The 22,331-nt window shown below is 45.6% G+C and overlaps 1 protein-coding gene across 2 annotated transcripts in view; it reads right to left on the bottom strand.

Annotated features, from left to right (window-relative positions):
* LOC106598404 (low-density lipoprotein receptor-related protein 8) overlaps positions 1 to 22,331 on the bottom strand; it is a 190,169-nt gene that overhangs the window by 24,977 nt on the left and 142,861 nt on the right. Inside the window, exons 9-13 of one of the 2 annotated variants that reach the window (XM_014189447.3) lie at positions 13,388 to 13,513; positions 10,346 to 10,517; positions 8,332 to 8,565; positions 7,682 to 7,800; positions 6,776 to 6,915 (exon numbers count right to left, since the gene is read on the bottom strand). In XM_014189447.3, the coding sequence (XP_014044922.1) occupies positions 6,776 to 6,915; positions 7,682 to 7,800; positions 8,332 to 8,565; positions 10,346 to 10,517; positions 13,388 to 13,513 (791 nt within the window). The remainder of the gene's footprint in view (positions 1 to 6,775; positions 6,916 to 7,681; positions 7,801 to 8,331; positions 8,566 to 10,345; positions 10,518 to 13,387; positions 13,514 to 22,331) is intronic. The other variant, XM_045714492.2, reaches the window with a different exon arrangement.

The raw sequence follows: 22,331 nt of genomic DNA, 5'->3' as shown, positions 1-22,331 counted from the left end.
ATTTCCTGTATGAGACTGTGGTAGAGCTCCTCCTCCTTAATGGGGTTGGCTATGGCCTCCTTTGTCAGGATTTCTCTCTCCATGATAAAAATAGGTAAAACAGTCTCCTTTGGGGCATTTCCACCCACAACCTTGCTCCAGGTCTCATTTTCCATTTTCCTTGACATCAGTTTTTGCATCGCTGGAAATAGCCACAACTACAGCAGGCATTTTCATTGTAGTGTTAATGATTAAAGTAATTTGTTTAACATTGAAATATATCAACACAACTATTCAGCATTATACAGTGAGGATAATTCTTACTTAAGAATGGATCAATGGTTGATCCTCAAATAGATATTTGCTCAGTGTTCTCCAGCTATTGAAGCTTCCCAGCCGGACCGAATACCCAAACAAAAGGAGATGTCAAAACACAACAAAACAGAATATGGATATATCATTCCTGACCTTACAGGCCATCGGTCGATAAATCCAAAAACGAATCAAACAAGCAAACAAGCCATCTGGTGACTATGAATAGATAATAGACAGAGAGGAACAACAGTGTCAAAACAAATGGGGGGGGGGGGGGTCAATGCTAATAGTCCGGGTGGTCATTTGATTCATTGTTCAGCAGTCTTATGGCTTGCGGGTAAAAGCTGTTAAGGATCCTTTTGGACCTAGACCTGACGCTCCGGTACCGCTTGCCGTGTGGTAGCAGAGAGAACAGTCTTTGACTTGGGTGACTGGAGTCTTGGGTAACCACCTAGTATAGAGGTCCTGGATGACAGGAAGCTTGGCCCCAGTGATGTATTGGGCAGTACGCACTACCCTCTGTAGCACCTTGAATGGGCTTATAAAAGCACATGTTTTACTCCAGCAACAACCAGCTGAGGAGCTGCAGGTGAAATCCCGTCTCTGTATGCTGCGTGTTGTGTCGGATAAATACGGTTAGAGGTTAACTTATTTCCACTAAATTATGCAAATTAACCTATAGACCGATAGGCATGATGGTCAAATGTATTTACATCGACTGGTATTTCCATCAATGGATAAAAAGCTTTATTTTGCAATGCAATTTTTTGGGGCCGGCAACAGTAATTTATCGGCCCCCACAAAAAAATCCTGCAAAAAAAAGAAAAAAGCAGGCTAATGGAAACCCTGGTGCGTGTGTGTGTACGTGTGTTGGTGTACGTTTGCTGCAATACACTAAATAAAACTGTAATAAAAGTGGACTGGGTTTTACGAAAGGCTAACAAATGTTTTCTTCTCACAAAATGGACAATAAATTATGTATTATTAAACCACCATCCTGCAGTAGCTGTCTAACATTTGTATCAACTTTCAATAAGAACATATTTTTCCTTTTAGCTACTACAATGCATTAGGAATTTTCACATATTAACTTTTAATAGTAGAGCTCTACTGTAGATGCTATTGTGACAACTGTAGATGCAAAAAGGATTTCCATTTTCTTTTTACTGAAATTGTAAAAAGCTCCTTTCAAATTTACCAGCAGTTTTAGGAGTGGATAGTTGGGAGAGGAGAGTAGGGAGTGGAGAGTAGGGAGTGGAGAGAGTAAGGAACGGAGAGTACGGAGCGGAGAGTACGGAGTGGAGAGTACAGAGAGTACGGAGCGGAGAGTACGGGGTGGAGAGTACAGAGAGTACGGAGCGGAGAGTACGGAGTGGAGAGTACAGAGAGTACGGAGCAGAGAGGAGAGAGCGAAGAGTAGGGAGCGGAGAATAGGGAGCGGAGAGTACAGAGAGTACGGAGCGGAGAGTACAGAGAGCGAAGAGTAGGGAGCGGAGAGTACGGAGAGTACGGTGCGGAGAGTACGGGGTGGAGAGTACAGAGAGTACGGAGTGGAGAGTACGGAGTGGAGAGTACAGAGAGTACGGAGCAGAGAGGAGAGAGCGAAGAGTAGGGAGCGGAGAGTAGGGAGCGGAGAGTACAGAGAGTACGGAGCGGAGAATAGGGAGCGGAGAGTAGGGAGCGGAGAGTACGGAGAGTACGGAGCGGGGAGTACGGGGTGGAGAGTAAGGAGCAGAGAGTACAGAGAGAGTAGGGAGTGGAGAGTAGGGAGTGGAGAGTAGGGAGTGGAAAGTAGGGAGCGGAGAGTACAGAGAGTACGGAGCGGAGAGGAGAGAGCGAAGAGTAGGGAGCGGAGAGTACGGAGAGTACGGAGCGGAGAGTACAGAGAGTACGGAGGGGAGAGTAGGGAGCAGAGAGTACAGAGAGAGTACGGAGCGGAGAGTAGGGAGTGGAGAGTACGGAGTGGAGAGTAGGGAGTGGAGAGTAGGGAGTGGAAAGTAGGGAGCGGAGAGTACAGAGAGTACGGAGCGGAGAGGAGAGAGCGAAGAGTAGGGAGCGGAGAGTACGGAGAGTACGGAGCGGAGAGTACAGAGAGTACGGAGGGGAGAGTAGGGAGCAGAGAGTACAGAGAGAGTACGGAGCGGAGAGTAGGGAGTGGAGAGTAGGGAGTGGAAAGTAGGGAGTGGAGAGTAGGGAGCTGAGAGTAGGGAGCGTACGGAGCGGAGACTAAGGAGCGGAGAGTAGGGAGTAGAGAGTAGGGAGCGGAGAGTACGGAGCGGAGAGTATGGAGCGGAGAATAGGAAGCAGCGAGTATGGAGCAGAGAGTAGGGAGCGGAGAGTAGGGAGCGGAGAGTAGGGAGCGGAGACTAAGGAGCAGAGAGTACGGAGTGGAGACTAAGGAGCGGAGAGTAGGGAGCGGAGAGTACAGAGCGGAGAGAACGGAGCGGAGACTAAGGAGCGGAGAGTAGGGAGCGGAGAGTAGGGAGCGGAGAGTAGGGAGCGGTGAGGAGAGTACCGAGGTGAGAGTACGGAGCTGGGAGCTTAGGAGCGGAGAGTAAAGAGCGGAGAGTAGGGAGCGTATGGAGCGGAGAGTACGGAGCGGTGAGGAGAGTACCGAGGTGAGAGTACGTGCGTCCGCGTGCGACATCGTGAGCATGTTGATTTCGTACATTCACACTAGATGCGATCCAGACACGCAGGTTAAAATATCAAAATGAAAAATTCATGGACATTTAGCTAGCTAGCTTGCTGTTGCTAGCTAATTTCTCCTATTTAGCTAGCTTACAGTTGCTAGCTAATTTGTACTATTTAGCTAGCTTGCTGTTGCTAGCTAATTTGTCCTGGGATATAAACATTGGTTGTTATTTTACCTGAAATGCACAAGGTCCTTTTTTCTGGATCTTGTGTTCTCTATTCCGACATTTAATCCAAAGATAAAAAGGGGAAACTAATAGTTTCTAATAATCTCTCGGCCACTGGACTGGAATGTGGACCTCAGTTCATCTTTCAATCACCCACGTGGGTATATGCTCCTGAAAACCAATGAGGAGATGGGAGAGGGGGGACTTGCAGTGCGTCAAGCGTCAAAAATAGAACCAAGTCCTACTTTAGCACCTGCCTACGCAGACGCTCGTTGCCACGCGCGAGTGATTTAGATGAAATGATTGAATAAATTGTATGTGTACATTTATTTTACAATGTTCAAACTCCTTCAAGACCATTGGAAAAGCATTTCAGGTGAAGCTGGTTGAGAGTGTGCCAAGAGTGTGCCAAGAGTGTGCAAAGCTGTCATCAAGGCAAAGGGTGGCTACTTTGAATAATCTAAAATCTAAAATCTATTTTGATTTGATTAACACTTTTTTTGGTTACTACATGATTCCATATGTGTTCTTTCATAGTTTTGATGTCTTCACTATTATTCTACAATGTAGAAAATAGTAAAACAATTTAGAAAAACCTTTGAATGAGTAGGTGTGTCCAAACTTTTGACTGTTAGTGTACGCTTGCGTGCACACACACACACACACACACACACACACACACACACACACACACACACACACACACACACACACACACACACACACACACACACACACTTCCCTCTGGCCCACCCCTACCCAGCCTCCAGCCTGTCTGTGTGTGCCATGTGACTAGGGCCAGCAGTAAAATGTTGTTTTGGGTGTGTGCCAGTGTGTCAAAGCTGTGCCTGCACATCCATATGTGTCAGTGTTGTGGTCCTGCCTGCAGTGTGTGTGTGGCACTAAGAACAACAGAGATCTGGCCAGAGCTCAGCTCCTCTCCTGTTTCCTCCCAGAGGGGAACACAGCACAGCAGACACACATTAGTTTATTTTTGTATTTTAGCAGACACTCTTATCCAGAGCGACTTACAGGAGGAATGAGGACAAATCCCCAGATTCTACATGATATAATATGCAACTAAACTGAGCTGAACACAGTTCTCCCCTAAAACCATGAGGAAGACGGATATGATCTCTCATTAAAACATTCCAAACTGCTGAATAGTGTCAGTATCGATCAGTCTGTCCACGCGTTATTAACCTTCCGCACCTCATTATCTAACACAAGATATAGATCAGTAACAACAGCAAACAGCATTACACACACACACACACACACACACACACACACACACACACACACACACACACACACACACACACACACACACACACACACACACACACACACACACCACACACACACACACACACACACAGCAGTAGGAGGTTAAACACAGACATTAAGCTCTGCATAATACTCCAATACCCAGCTAATGATAGCTCCGTCATTTGGCGTTACACCATTAAACCTTGACACTCGTACCCGTATACGGCTTGAAAATGACATATTTGGGCACTAATAAACTCCTATAATAAACCCCTATAATAAACTCCTATAATAAAATCCTATAATAAAATCCTATAATAAATGCCTATATTGGAATGTAGTGGCTGTCCAGTAACTGTATGGGTTTTGACTGACAGACAATCTAAACTTGAGCACCGCACGCCACAAGATGTTGCTCCCCCATCCCTCCCGCTAACTGGACAACTTCTGCCATTTATTTGTTGTCTGAGTGAAGGAAATGCGGTAAATTAAGAGGAAACTATGTATTTTGAAAGATAAATACCGCTTTGATGTCATACAAGCCAAAACGCCTGTTTGTGCACATCACATTTCCATAAAACTCATGTCATACACTGTCAACATTTATGATCACTATGTTAGATGTACAATTCCAAGATGACATGGTGTTATACCCTGGGTTGCTCTGAACACAATGAGCTTATGTTAGTCTATTACTGTAGCGTTGCATCGGTAAAACCACTGGGGAAGTCGAGACAGAAAATAATTAAAGCCTTATTACAACCTATGTGTTGTGATAACTGCGTTGTTTGCTCTATAACCTGTTGGTTCATATGCCTTGACACCGTGATATATATGCCTAACACTGAGACAATAAGAAGACACAGTTTGTTTCATCATAAAACCGGAGAGCAACCTCTGTCCGGTGAAGTCCACAAAGCATATTGCATGTAACAGACCTACAGCATGGTGAAGCAAGCTAAAGTTTCAGACATTTTCGGACCACTAAACAACTATTGATTTAGAACCACAGAGAGTTACCGCAAATCACAAAGAAAACAGGAGCTGCCTCCACTATTCCAGCACCATATCAACTACAACATTATAAAAATCACCTCTGTTTAGTCTAATACAGTGATAACTAAAAGATACCAAAAACGATTTAGTCCAATCAATGTAAACTCAATATGATGTGGCTGTCCTTGGTTCTGATTTCTGTGTGTGTGTGTGTGTGTGTGTGTGTGTGTGTGTGTGTGTGTGTGTGTGTGTGTGTGTGTGTGTGTGTGTGTGTGTGTGTGTGTGTGTGTGTGTGTGTGTGTGTGTGGGTGTGTGTGTGTGTGTGTGTGTGTGTGGTCTAAGGCACAGCAGCTGGCCACGACTGGGAGACCCATGAGGCAACACACAATTGTCCCAGCATTATCCAGGTTAGGGGAGGGTTTGGCCGGCCAGGATGTCCTTGTCCCATCGCGCTCTAGTGACTCCTGTGGCAGGCTTAAGCATTGTGTCAAGAAGCAGTGAGGCTTGGCAGGGTTGTGTTTCACTCTCAACCTGCGCCTCTCCCGAGTCCATACAGGGAAAAAAACACTTCAGGCCACTCTTGAACATTGAAAGCTAGATAGAAACTATGTAGAAATTATAATGGACCTACAGTATATATTTATATACATTATAATGGACCTACAGTATATATTTATATACATTATAATGGACCTATATATTTATATACATTATAATGGACCTATATATTTAAATACATTATAATGGACCTATATATTTATATACATTATAATGGACCTATATATTTATATACATTATAATGGACCGATATATTTATATAAATTATAAAATCAACCTATATATTTTAAAATAATGACGAGCCAAACAGTTTGCCCACCCCTGCTCCACAGGGTGATAAGGACAGTCAAGCAGGGAACAAACTACTATACGGTAATAAAATGTTTTTAAAAAGCGTGTTTTGATATGTGATCAGGAGGACAGGCCAGTCCAGGGTAATGAAAGCTCTGTATGTCTAACACCATTAATGACTGTCTTCCTTCTGTGGTTGCTGTCTCAACAGGGTAATGAACATTCACGTCGGAAACGTTCAAATATCATATTTGAAAGATATAAAGAAAATGTGTCTGGATATTTAATCAAGAGGACGTGTTAACTTATGTAGTTTTTAGACAACACTAAAAACTATTCACGTTACATAAATAATTATTGTGCTTCTCTCTCTCTCTCTCTCTCTCTCTCTCTCTCTCTCTCTCTCAGCTCATTTAAAGCGTGCCCACAGATTCCTAGCTCATCCCTTCACTCACAAGATGTTCCCCTTAGAGCAGCAGAGACGGGCAAAACCACACACACACCTCGAACACGGCCAGTGCGTAGGGGTGTCCCAGTCTCTCTGAGGAGGACAGGTGTGTCCTGCGATGAGCCCCGTTCAAGTCCACACTGGAGATCAGGTGCAGCTTGGAGTCTACCCAGTAAAGACGCCTGTTGGCTACGTCTGATACACACACACACACACACACACACACACACACACACACACACACACACACACACACACACACACACACACACACACACACACACACACACACACACACACACACACACACACACACACACACACACACCTAGATGATCACTTAGGCAGACAGGCATACATTAAATAATGTATCTACTCTGCTCTGAAAACACTGCTCACTGAAATATTTAGTCAAACAATCAATTGGGGTTAAATCAAGAAGTTGGAGTTGCAAACTCCTGGAGATGAGTTCACTATGTAACAAACGTAACTATATTCCCTATGTAACTATATTCCCTATGTAACTATATTCCCTATGTAACTATATTCCCTATGTAACTATATTGACTATGTAACAAATGTAACTATGTAACTATATTCCCTATGTAACAAATGTAACTATGTAACAAAACTAGTGAGAAGGAAACTGTGGAAAAGCACTTCACAAATGGAATGTATCATCATCATCATCATCATCATCATTAAAAGGTTTACAAGGCACTCAGCTATAGGTGAACATATAGTTTCAAGTCTGCTTGAAGAACCAATCTGTTATTGTTAAAAACAAAGCATTGACCAGGGTAAATGCAAGGCGCTCAACTCTAATGGGCAATTCCTGTGTGTGTGTGTGTGTGTGTGTGTGTGTGTGTGTGTGTGTGTGTGTGTGTGTGTGTGTGTGTGTGTGTGTGTGTGTGTGTGTGTGTGTGTGTGTGTGTGTGTGTGTGTGTGTGTGTATTCTCACCCAGGGTGATGCCGTTGGGCCACTCGATGTTGTCTGACACCAGGACTTGTCGGTCCACCCCGTTCATCCCTGCCTTCTCTATCTTGGCCCGGGTTCCCCAGTCAGTCCAGTACATGAACCTGAGGAGGAGAAGAACAGTTGTCCTCCTCTCCTCTGTATTGCAGTTTGGTAGAGCATGGCACTTGTAACGCCAGGGTAGTGGGGTTCGATTCCCGGGACCACCCATACGTAAAATATACGCACGCATGACTAAGTCGCTTTGGATAAAAGTGTCTGCTAAAAGGTATATAATATTCTATTAGAAGGAGACAGGAAAACCAATATGATACTACTGTATGCATGTTGACGTGGATGAACATACTACATATTACCAAACACGTGTACACATTTGCATATGTGTCCAACTCTCATTCATCACAACTGATGTTGCTGATGTAATATCAAAACATAACACAAGTACGGTGTCTGGTTGAGGTCAATCTGTACCTGAAACACTCTGTAGCACACTGGACATGATATATATTGCTGGTGGAAGTGCACCAGTTTTCGACTTGCGGCGTTGTCTTTTCATCGTTGGCCCTTTGATTTCCGAGGTGTTTTGCACCAACACAACCAAAAACCTAACCCCCTTCCCCCCCACCCACACTTACCCATGCTGTGGATCAAGCGCTATGGCTCTGGGCTCGCTGAGCTCCGTGTCCACCAGGACCCTCCTCTTTAGGCCGTCGTAGGCCGAGGCCACCGAGACGGTCTTGTGGCCCGAGTCGGTCCAGTAGAGGTTGTGTTGGACCCAGTCCAGGGCCAGGCCCTCGGGGGAGAGGAGAGAGCCAGAGTCCACCAGGGTCACCTGCTGGGAAGGGTCACCTGCCTCTGGGATCAGAGCACTGGAGAGGAACATGTGAACATGATCATAGATAGGGGTGTCAAAGACACTCAAAGTCTTACGCTAGCTACCTCGAAAGTCAGGACCAGGATTCAACTCAGATAGACAACCTGTGCAATGAGATATAATTTTAAACAGCGATTTATGCTTGAGCTGATCTCCGTAGCTTTTAAGTAAACGTCGGGGAAATTGCTTTTAAAGAGGGTCACTTCTGGCTGGACATGGCTTTATGCTAGCTGCTCCTGTAGACTTCCGTCATTGCAACATTATGGCTTCAGAAACTACATTCAACTTCCTTCAAACTGCACGCAGAGACATACAAATGGTATCCATGAGTTCATCTGACTCTGTGCAAGTACAAAAAATTGCTTAGTTGCCAAAATGTCAAACTATCCCTTTAACGGAGTTCATTTCACGGTCAGTGTCTGTAGGTGAAACACTCTGTCCAGAATAGCAGCTGTCCACATAGGGAGCTGTCTTCCATCTAATGACCAGGGCGGTGAGGAGTGGTAGAGTACAGGGTGTCACTCACACTTCTGAATAGGGTGTCCTGTGAGACCTGTTCTCTCTTTTATAATGAGGACACTGTTCCAATTAGAACAGCCCCACGGGGTGTAAGAAACACCAGGTAGAGGTAAGAGAGGTCTGACAGAAACCCTGAAGAAGACAGCTTGCTGTCGAAAGGTTGGCTAATTATTATAAAATGTACTGCTATCTTCTTTTTCTTACAAAGAGAAAAGAGGTACCAGTACTGAATCATATGACTTTGTTAAATGTATCTAAAAGTAGTAATACATAATAGTTCAAGTCAGGGTCAAGTAGGGTTGCAAAATTCCGTAAACTTTCACAAAGTTCCCAGGTTTTTCAAATATTCCAGTTGGAGGATTTCAGGTAACACAAGGGAAAATTAACGTTATCTGTAGATGTTACGGTGGAAGCATAACGTTACCTGTAGATGTTACGGTGGAAGCATAACGTTACCTGTAGATGTTACGGTGGAAGCATAACGTTACCTGTAGATGTTACGGTGGAAGCATAACGTTACCTGTAGATGTTACGGTGGAAGAATAACGTTACCTGTAGATGTTACGGTGGAAGCATAACGTTACCTGTAGATGTTACGGTGGAAGCATAACGTTACCTGTAGATGTTACGGTGGAAGCATAACGTTACCTGTAGATGTTACGGTGGAAGCATAACGTTACCTGTAGATGTTACGGTGGAAGCATAACGTTACCTGTAGATGTTACGGTGGAAGCATAACGTTACCTGTAGATGTTACGGTGGAAGCATAACGTTACCTGTAGATGTTACGGTGGAAGCATAACGTTACCTGTAGATGTTACGGTGGAAGCATAACGTTACCTGTAGATGTTACGGTAGAAGCATAACGTTAACTGTAGATGTTACGGTGGAAGCATAACGTTACCTGTAGATGTTACGGTGGAAGAATAACGTTACCTGTAGATGTTACGGTGGAAGCATAACGTTACCTGTAGATGTTACGGTGGAAGCATAACGTTACCTGTAGATGTTACGGTGGAAGCATAACGTTACCTGTAGATGTTACGGTGGAAGCATAACGTTACCTGTAGATGTTACGGTGGAAGCATAACGTTAACTGTAGATGTTACGGTGGAAGCATAACGTTACCTGTAGATGTTACGGTGGAAGAATAACGTTACCTGTAGATGTTACGGTGGAAGCATAACGTTACCTGTAGATGTTACGGTGGAAGCATAACGTTACCTGTAGATGTTACGGTGGAAGCATAACGTTACCTGTAGATGTTACGGTGGAAGCGGTCGCACCAGAACAGACGGTTATTAGCCACGTCTACGTCCAGCGCCACAGCATTCTTCTGGGTGGCAAGCACCTGGCGGTAGTCCCTCTTCACCGGGTCTACCCGACGGATCTCCTGGCGGTTGGTGAACAGCAGGTAGGGAGACTTCCCTGGAAAAGGAAAGTGGAGAGGTCGACTTATTTCACCCACAATGCGCTAATTGTAAGTCGCTCTGGATAACAGCATCTGCTAAATGACTCAAATGGAAATGGACAATTATATTCTATTCTATGCCCAGAATTCATTCAGCGGACAAGTAAACAATGTGACACAGTTTCAAACAAATATTTACAGGACTGATGTGGCCTTGCATCTAATAAATATGCCCACAACACATACATCTTTTAGTACACACTGAAAGCAATTTCAAAAAGGTGAGTCAGCCATATAGTGGTTGACAGCTTCAACCTGAGAGAAATTGCATTTCAGAAACTCTGTCTGCTATCATTGAATTTCAGCCTATGATTCTACATGACATAATATGCAACTAAACTGAGCTGAACACAGTTCTCCCCTAAAACCATGAGGAAGACGGATATGATCTCTCATTAAAACATTCCAAACTGCTGAATAGTGTCAGTATCGATCAGTCTGTCCACGCGTTATTAACCTTCCGCACCTCATTATCTAACACAAGATATAGATCAGTAACAACAGCAAACAGAATTACACACACACACACACACACACACCGAGCAGTATCTCACACACACACATCCACTTATCCCACAGAGCTCATTGACTCATAACACGGTCATGACTCAATACAGAGACACAAAGACAAACCGATATGGTCGTTCCCTGCCGAGGCTAAACAACCTTGAACAAAGTGAAACCAGTCAGATCATTGACTTTGAACGGGGAAGAGTTCAGTCAAAAGCTGTATCCCGGTATCTGGTTGTTCTCAGGGAGCTATAAGGATATGGATCCGTTCAACTGCTATTTCAACTGGAGCTCTAGAGTAGGGTGAAGCTGCTTTAAGTGCTAATCTAAGGTCAGTTTGTGTTTTTACTCCTAATGGTTAAGGTTTAGGATTAGGAAAGGAGAATCTGATCCCAGATCAGGGAAACTGATGTCTTTGTTTCTGTCTATATCACAACTGAACGTTTCACCCACTACGGATTCTAGCTTAAAGGTAAGGAAAGCTGATCCTAGATCTGTGCCTACAGGTATATTCTATCTGGAGCCAAGATAGTTGTCCTTCTGGAAGGTTTTCCCATCTCCACAGAGGACCTCCGGAGCTCTGTTAGAGTGACCACCGGGTTTTTGGTAAACTCCCTGACCAAGGTCCTTCTCCACCGGTTGCTCAGTTCGGCCGGGCGGTCAGTTCTAGGAAAAGTCTTGGTGGCTCCAGACTTCTTCCATTTAAGAATGATGGAGGCCAGTGTTTTCTTTGGGACATTCAATGCGGCAGACATTTATTGGTACCCTTCCCCAGATATGTGCCTCGACACAATCCTGTCTCGGAGCTCTATGGACAATTCTTTCGACCTCATGGCTTGGTTTTTGCTCTGACAACTGTGGGATCTTATATAGACAGGTGTGTGACTTTGCAAATCATTTAATTTACCACAGGTGGACTCCAATGAAGTTGTAGAAACATCTCAAGGATGATCAATGGAAACAGGATGCACCTGAGCTCAATTTCGTGTCTCTTAGCAAAGGGTCTGAATACTTACTGTATGTAAATAAGGTATTTCTATTTTTTATTTGTAACACATTTGCAAACATTTCTAAAAACCTGTTTTTGCTTCATCATTATGGAGTATAGTGTGTAGATTGATGAGAACATTTTTTTTAGAATAAGGCTGTAACGTAACAAAATGTGGAAAAAGTCAAGAGGTCTGAATACTTTCTGAATGAACTGATATGATATGCAGGCGCAGACACGTACGTACACGCGCGCGCACACACTCACACACGGAAAGATACTCAAAAACCTCTAAAGGAGTGCATAAAGATACTGGAACATTATTTTCCATTAGACCACTTTTCTAACTAGCTTTAGCGACAAACTGATTCAGACTGTGAACGTGTCGTTCTAATTATGCTTCATGCCCTCCAGGCTCAAAAGGTGTGTCTGTCACGCCCTGACCATAGAGAGCCATTGTTTCTCTATTGTGTAGTAGGTCAAGGTGTGACTAGGGGATGATCTAGTATATCTATGTCTATGTTGTGTTCTAGTTTCTTTTTCTATGTTGGTGTTTTGTATGATTCCCAATTAGAGGCAGCTGGTAATCGTTGTCTCTAATTGAGGATCATATTTAAGTAGTTATTTTTCCCACCTGTTTTTATGGAATCTTGTTTTTGTGTAGGTGCCTATTTGCACTTCACTGTCTTCACGGTCATTTGATCATTTATTGTTTTTGTATTTTGCTGAAGTTTGACGTTATAATAAAGATGTGGAATGCTACTCACGCTGCACCTTGGTCCAATCATTACGAAGATCGTGACAGTGTCACAGCAGCTTAGCTCATTACAACTAATTATTTCAAAAAGCGAGACGTGAGTCCCTCTTGAAATATTTCCAGAATAAAAAAATATGTAAACACTGCCAAGAGGGACATTTCTCAAATTCCCCGTCTCCTCCGAAAAATACGCCCCAAAAACTTGAAGAGAGAGAGGATTCTTTTGTCGTTGTTTACACTCTTAAACAGAATTGTCCTAATTGGCAGGAGAGTGAGAGTCACACTTTAGTGGCTCATTGACTAAAGAAACAGTGGTGTTTGTGTGTGTTCGTTGTGTTTGTGTATCTGTCTGAGTGTGTGTTGAGGAGAGAATCAGTAGTCATACTGACACCTGTTAGGTGTGTTAGATGCAGTATGCACTGTATGTACCAAACAAGACACATAACCACAGTCTTGGACAAGTACTCCTTTGTTTCCCTTTCTCCTTCCCTCCTTCCCTCATTCCAACCACCGACCTACTCCCTCCAAACAACCAACCAATCCCTCCCTCCCTCCCTTCCTCCCTTTCTCACCTTCTGCTTTACAGGTCTTGGTGACTGGGTCCATCTCATAGCCTTGGTAACACTCACACTTGAAGTCTCCCTTGTAGTTGATGCAGATCTGGCTGCAGGCGTTAGAGTTCTCACACTCATCAATGTCTGAGGAGGAATGGAGGGGGGGGGGGGTTATCAATCACACTGGACTAATAGCTCAGTGGGGGGGTTATCAATCGACTGGACTAATAGTTCAGTGGAGGGGGGTATCAATCACACTGGACTAATAGCTCAGTGGGGGGGTTATCAATCACACTGGACTAATAGCTCAGTGGAGGGGTTATCAATCACACTGGACTAATAGCTCAGTGGGGGGGTTATCAATCACACTGGACTAATAGCTCAGTGGAGGGGTTATCAATCACACTGGACTAATAGCTCAGTAGAGGGGTTATCAATCACACTGGACTAATAGCTCAGTGGGGGGGGGGTTATCAATCACACTGGACTAATAGCTCAGTGGGGGGGGGGGGGGTTATCAATCACACTGGACTAATAGCTCAGTGGGGGGGGTTATCAATCACACTGGGCTAATAGCTCAGTAGAGGGGGTTATCAATCACACTGGGCTAATAGCTCAATGGGGGGGTTATCAATCACATTGGACTAATTGCTCAGTGGGGGGTTATCAATCACACTGGACTAATAGCTCAGTGGGGGGTTATCAATCACACTGGACTAATAGCTCAGTGGGGGGGTTATCAATCACACTGGACTAATAGCTCAGTGGGGGGGGTTATCAATCACACTGGGCTAATAGCTCAATGGGGGGGTTATCAATCACACTGGACTAATAGCTCAGTGGGGGGGGGGGGGGTATATCACAATGGACTAATTGCTCAGTGGGGGGTTATCAATCACACTGGACTAATTGCTCAGTGGGGGGTTATCAATCACACTGGACTAATAGCTCAGTGGAAGGGGTATCAATCACACTGGACTAATAGCTCAGTGGAGGGGGTATCAATCACACTGGACTAATAGCTCAGTGGGGGGGGGGTTATCAATCACACTGGACTAATAGCTCAGTGGGGGGTTATCAATCACACTGGACTAATAGCTCAGTGGAGGGGGGGTTATCAATCACACTGGACTAATAGCTCAGTGGGGGGGTTATCAATCACACTGGACTAATAGCTCAGTGGAGGGGTTATCAATCACACTGGACTAATAGCTCAGTGGAGGGGGGTTATCAATCACACTGGACTAATAGCTCAGTAGAGTGGTTATCAATCACACTGGACTAATAGCTCAGTGGGGGGGTTATCAATCACACTGGACTAATAGCTCAGTGGAGGGGGGGTTATCAATCACACTGGACTAATAGCTCAGTGGGGGGGTTATCAATCACACTGGACTAATAGCTCAGTGGAGGGGTTATCAATCACACTGGACTAATAGCTCAGTGGAGGGGGGTTATCAATCACACTGGACTAATAGCTCAGTAGAGTGGTTATCAATCACACTGGACTAATAGCTCAGTGGGGAGGTTATCAATCACACTGGACTAATAGCTCAGTGGGGGGGTTATCAATCACACTGGACTAATAGCTCAGTAGAGGGGGTTTATCAATCACACTGGACTAACAGCTCAGTGGGGGGGTTATCATTCACACTGGACTAATAGCTCAGTGGAGGGGGTTATCAATCACACTGGACTAATAGCTCAGTAGAGGGGTTATCAATCACACTGGACTAATAGCTCAGTGGAGGGGGGTATCAATCACACTGGACTAATAGCTCAGTGGGGGGGTATCAATCACACTGGACTAATAGCTCAGTAGAGGGGTTATCAATCACACTGGACTAATAGCTCAGTGGGGGGGTTATCAATCACACTGGACTAATAGCTCAGTGGGGGGGTATCAATCACACTGGACTAATTGCTCAGTGGGGGGTTATCAATCACACTGGACTAATAGCTCAGTAGTGGGGTTATCAATCACACTGGACTAATAGCTCAGTGGGGGGTTATCAATCACATTGGACCAATAGCTCAGTGGGGGGGGGGTATCAATCACACTGGACTAATAGCTCAGTAGAGGGGTTATCAATCACACTGGACTAATAGCTCAGTGGGGGGGTTATCAATCACACTGGACTAATTGCTCAGTGGGGGGTAATCAATCACACTGGACTAATAGCTCAGTGGAGGGGGTATCAATCACACTGGACTAATAGCTCAGTGGAGGGGGTATCAATCACACTGGACTAATAGCTCAGTGGAGGGGGGGGGGGGGGTTATCAATCACACTGGACTAATAGCTCAGTGGGGGGTTATCAATCACACTGGACTAATAAATCAGTGGAGGGGGGGGGGTTATCAATCACACTGGACTAATAGCTCAGTGGGGGGGTTATCAATCACACTGGACTAATAGCTCAGTGGAGGGGGGGTTATCAATCACACTGGACTAATAGCTCAGTGGAGGGGGGTTATCAATCACACTGGACTAATAGCTCAGTAGAGTGGTTATCAATCACACTGGACTAATAGCTCAGTGGGGGGTTATCAATCACACTGGACTAATAGCTCAGTGGAGGGGTTATCAATCACACTGGACTAATAGCTCAGTGGGGGGGTTATCAATCACACTGGACTAATAGCTCAGTGGAGGGGTTATCAATCACACTGGACTAATAGCTCAGTGGGGAGGTTATCAATCACACTGGACTAATAGCTCAGTGGGGGGGGGGTTATCAATCACACTGGACTAATAGCTCACTAGAGGGGGGTTATCAATCACACTGGACTAATAGCTCAGTGGAGGGGGGTATCAATCACACTGGACTAATAGCTCAGTAGAGGGGTTATCAATCACACTGGACTAATAGCTCAGTGGAGGGGGGTATCAATCACACTGGACTAATAGCTCAGTGGGGGGGGGGGGGGGTATCAATCACACTGGACTAATAGCTCAGTGGGGGGGTTATCAATCACACTGGACTAATAGCTCAGTGGAGGAGTTATCAATCACACTGGACTAATAGCTCAGTGGGGGGGTTATCAATCACACTGGACTAATAGCTCAGTGGAGGGGTTATCAATCACACTGGACTAATAGCTCAGTGGGGGGGTTATCAATCACACTGGACTAATAGCTCAGTGGAGGGGTTATCAATCACACTGGACTAATAGCTCAGTAGAGGGGTTATCAATCACACTGGACTAATAGCTCAGTGGGGGGGGGTTATCAATCACACTGGACTAATAGCTCAGTGGGGGGGGTTATCAATCACACTGGACTAATAGCTCAGTGGGGGGGGTTATCAATCACACTGGGCTAATAGCTCAGTAGAGGGGGTTATCAATCACACTGGGCTAATAGCTCAATGGGGGGGTTATCAATCACATTGGACTAATTGCTCAGTGGGGGGTTATCAATCACACTGGACTAATAGCTCAGTGGGGGGTTATCAATCACACTGGACTAATAGCTCAGTGGGGGGGTTATCAATCACACTGGACTAATAGCTCAGTGGGGGGGTTATCAATCACACTGGGCTAATAGCTCAATGGGGGGGTTATCAATCACACTGGACTAATAGCTCAGTGGGGGGGGGGGGTATATCACAATGGACTAATTGCTCAGTGGGGGGTTATCAATCACACTGGACTAATTGCTCAGTGGGGGGTTATCAATCACACTGGACTAATAGCTCAGTGGAAGGGGTATCAATCACACTGGACTAATAGCTCAGTGGAGGGGGTATCAATCACACTGGACTAATAGCTCAGTGGGGGGGGGGTTATCAATCACACTGGACTAATAGCTCAGTGGGGGGTTATCAATCACACTGGACTAATAGCTCAGTGGAGGGGGGGGTTATCAATCACACTGGACTAATAGCTCAGTGGGGGGGTTATCAATCACACTGGACTAATAGCTCAGTGGAGGGGGGGTTATCAATCACACTGGACTAATAGCTCAGTGGGGGGGTTATCAATCACACTGGACTAATAGCTCAGTGGAGGGGTTATCAATCACACTGGACTAATAGCTCAGTGGAGGGGGGTTATCAATCACACTGGACTAATAGCTCAGTAGAGTGGTTATCAATCACACTGGACTAATAGCTCAGTGGGGGGTTATCAATCACACTGGACTAATAGCTCAGTGGAGGGGTTATCAATCACACTGGACTAATAGCTCAGTGGGGGGGTTATCAATCACACTGGACTAATAGCTCAGTGGAGGGGTTATCAATCACACTGGACTAATAGCTCAGTGGGGAGGTTATCAATCACACTGGACTAATAGCTCAGTGGGGGGGTTATCAATCACACTGGACTAATAGCTCAGTAGAGGGGGGTTATCAATCACACTGGACTAACAGCTCAGTGGGGGGGTTATCATTCACACTGGACTAATAGCTCAGTGGAGGGGGGTATCAATCACACTGGACTAATAGCTCAGTAGAGGGGTTATCAATCACACTGGACTAATAGCTCAGTGGAGGGGGGTATCAATCACACTGGACTAATAGCTCAGTGGGGGGGGGGGGGTATCAATCACACTGGACTAATAGCTCAGTAGAGGGGTTATCAATCACACTGGACTAATAGCTCAGTGGAGGGGGGTATCAATCACACTGGACTAATAGCTCAGTGGGGGGGTTATCAATCACACTGGGCTAATAGCTCAATGGGGGGGTTATCAATCACACTGGACTAATAGCTCAGTGGGGGGGGGGGTATATCACAATGGACTAATTGCTCAGTGGGGGGTTATCAATCACACTGGACTAATTGCTCAGTGGGGGGTTATCAATCACACTGGACTAATAGCTCAGTGGAAGGGGTATCAATCACACTGGACTAATAGCTCAGTGGAGGGGGTATCAATCACACTGGACTAATAGCTCAGTGGGGGGGGGGTTATCAATCACACTGGACTAAAAGCTCAGTGGGGGGTTATCAATCACACTGGACTAATAGCTCAGTGGAGGGGGGGGGTTATCAATCACACTGGACTAATAGCTCAGTGGGGGGGTTATCAATCACACTGGACTAATAGCTCAGTGGAGGGGGGTTATCAATCACACTGGACTAATAGCTCAGTGGGGGGGTTATCAATCACACTGGACTAATAGCTCAGTGGAGGGGTTATCAATCACACTGGACTAATAGCTCAGTGGAGGGGTTATCAATCACACTGGACTAATAGCTCAGTGGGGAGGTTATCAATCACACTGGACTAATAGCTCAGTGGGGGGGTTATCAATCACACTGGACTAATAGCTCAGTAGAGGGGGGTTATCAATCACACTGGACTAACAGCTCAGTGGGGGGGTTATCATTCACACTGGACTAATAGCTCAGTGGAGGGGGGTATCAATCACACTGGACTAATAGCTCAGTAGAGGGGTTATCAATCACACTGGACTAATAGCTCAGTGGAGGGGGGTATCAATCACACTGGACTAATAGCTCAGTGGGGGGGGGGGTATCAATCACACTGGACTAATAGCTCAGTAGAGGGGTTATCAATCACACTGGACTAATAGCTCAGTGGGGGGGTTATCAATCACACTGGGCTAATAGCTCAATGGGGGGGTTATCAATCACACTGGACTAATAGCTCAGTGGGGGGGGGGGTATATCACAATGGACTAATTGCTCAGTGGGGGGTTATCAATCACACTGGACTAATTGCTCAGTGGGGGGTTATCAATCACACTGGACTAATAGCTCAGTGGAAGGGGTATCAATCACACTGGACTAATAGCTCAGTGGAGGGGGTATCAATCACACTGGACTAATAGCTCAGTGGGGGGGGGGTTATCAATCACACTGGACTAATAGCTCAGTGGGGGGTTATCAATCACACTGGACTAATAGCTCAGTGGAGGGGGGGGGTTATCAATCACACTGGACTAATAGCTCAGTGGGGGGGTTATCAATCACACTGGACTAATAGCTCAGTGGAGGGGGGGTTATCAATCACACTGGACTAATAGCTCAGTGGGGGGGTTATCAATCACACTGGACTAATAGCTCAGTGGAGGGGTTATCAATCACACTGGACTAATAGCTCAGTGGAGGGGGGTTATCAATCACACTGGACTAATAGCTCAGTAGAGTGGTTATCAATCACACTGGACTAATAGCTCAGTGGGGGGTTATCAATCACACTGGACTAATAGCTCAGTGGAGGGGTTATCAATCACACTGGACTAATAGCTCAGTGGGGGGGTTATCAATCACACTGGACTAATAGCTCAGTGGAGGGGTTATCAATCACACTGGACTAATAGCTCAGTGGGGAGGTTATCAATCACACTGGACTAATAGCTCAGTGGGGGGGTTATCAATCACACTGGACTAATAGCTCAGTAGAGGGGGGTTATCAATCACACTGGACTAACAGCTCAGTGGGGGGGTTATCATTCACACTGGACTAATAGCTCAGTGGAGGGGGGTATCAATCACACTGGACTAATAGCTCAGTAGAGGGGTTATCAATCACACTGGACTAATAGCTCAGTGGAGGGGGGTATCAATCACACTGGACTAATAGCTCAGTGGGGGGGGGGGGTATCAATCACACTGGACTAATAGCTCAGTAGAGGGGTTATCAATCACACTGGACTAATAGCTCAGTGGAGGGGGGTATCAATCACACTGGACTAATAGCTCAGTGGGGGGGGGTATCAATCACACTGGACTAATAGCTCAGTAGAGGGGTTATCAATCACACTGGACTAATAGATCAGTGGAGGGGGGGTATCAATCACACTGGACTAATAGCTCAGTGGGGGGGTTATCAATCACACTGGACTAATAGCTCAGTGGGGGGGTTATCAATCACACTGGACTAATAGCTCAGTGGGGGGGTATCAATCACACTGGACTAATAGCTCAGTGGGGGGGTTATCAATCACACTGGACTAATAGCTCAGTGGGGGGTTATCAATCACACTGGACTAATAGCTCAGTGGAGGGGGTATCAATCACACTGGACTAATAGCTCAGTGGAGGGGGTATCAATCACACTGGACTAATAGCTCAGTGGAGGGGTTATCAATCACACTGGACTAATAGCTCAGTGGAGGGGTTATCAATCACACTGGACTAATAGCTCAGTGGAGGGGGGTTATCAATCACACTGGACTAATAGCTCAGTAGAGTGGTTATCAATCACACTGGACTAATAGCTCAGTGGGGGGTTATCAATCACACTGGACTAATAGCTCAGTGGAGGGGTTATCAATCACACTGGACTAATAGCTCAGTGGGGGGGTTATCAATCACACTGGACTAATAGCTCAGTGGAGGGGTTATCAATCACACTGGACTAATAGCTCAGTGGGGAGGTTATCAATCACACTGGACTAATAGCTCAGTGGGGGGGTTATCAATCACACTGGACTAATAGCTCAGTAGAGGGGGGTTATCAATCACACTGGACTAACAGCTCAGTGGGGGGGTTATCATTCACACTGGACTAATAGCTCAGTGGAGGGGGGTATCAATCACACTGGACTAATAGCTCAGTAGAGGGGTTATCAATCACACTGGACTAATAGCTCAGTGGAGGGGGGTATCAATCACACTGGACTAATAGCTCAGTGGGGGGGGGGGGTATCAATCACACTGGACTAATAGCTCAGTAGAGGGGTTATCAATCACACTGGACTAATAGCTCAGTGGAGGGGGGTATCAATCACACTGGACTAATAGCTCAGTGGGGGGGGGGTATCAATCACACTGGACTAATAGCTCAGTAGAGGGGTTATCAATCACACTGGACTAATAGATCAGTGGAGGGGGGGTATCAATCACACTGGACTAATAGCTCAGTGGGGGGGTTATCAATCACACTGGACTAATAGCTCAGTGGGGGGGTTATCAATCACACTGGACTAATAGCTCAGTGGGGGGGTATCAATCATACTGGACTAATAGCTCAGTGGGGGGGTTATCAATCACACTGGACTAATTGCTCAGTGGGGGGTTATCAATCACACTGGACTAATAGCTCAGTGGAGGGGGTATCAATCACACTGGACTAATAGCTCAGTGGAGGGGGTATCAATCACACTGGACTAATAGCTCAGTGGGGGAAGGGGGTTATCAATCACACTGGACTAATAGCTCAGTGGGGGGTTATCAATCACACTGGACTAATAGCTCAGTGGAGGGGGGGGGTTATCAATCACACTGGACTAATAGCTCAGTGGGGGGGTTATCAATCACACTGGACTAATAGCTCAGTGGAGGGGGGGTTATCAATCACACTGGACTAATAGCTCAGTGGGGGGGTTATCAATCACACTGGACTAATAGCTCAGTGGAGGGGTTATCAATCACACTGGACTAATAGCTCAGTGGAGGGGGGTTATCAATCACACTGGACTAATAGCTCAGTAGAGTGGTTATCAATCACACTGGACTAATAGCTCAGTGGGGGGTTATCAATCACACTGGACTAATAGCTCAGTGGAGGGGTTATCAATCACACTGGACTAATAGCTCAGTGGGGGGGTTATCAATCACACTGGACTAATAGCTCAGTGGAGGGGTTATCAATCACACTGGACTAATAGCTCAGTGGGGAGGTTATCAATCACACTGGACTAATAGCTCAGTGGGGGGGGTTATCAATCACACTGGACTAATAGCTCACTAGAGGGGGGTTATCAATCACACTGGACTAACAGCTCAGTGGGGGGGTTATCAATCACACTGGACTAATAGCTCAGTGGAGGGGGGTATCAATCACACTGGACTAATAGCTCAGTAGAGGGGTTATCAATCACACTGGACTAATAGCTCAGTGGAGGGGGGTATCAATCACACTGGACTAATAGCTCAGTGGGGGGGGGGTATCAATCACACTGGACTAATAGCTCAGTAGAGGGGTTATCAATCACACTGGACTAATAGCTCAGTGGAGGGGGGTATCAATCACACTGGACTA

Source organism: Salmo salar, chromosome 03, assembly GCF_965601325.2.
Source record: "Salmo salar chromosome 03, fSalSal1, whole genome shotgun sequence".
NCBI lineage: Eukaryota > Metazoa > Chordata > Actinopteri > Salmoniformes > Salmonidae > Salmo > Salmo salar.
The sequence above is the reverse complement of the archived record's forward strand: the minus strand, read 5'-3'. Positions and strand labels throughout refer to the sequence as shown.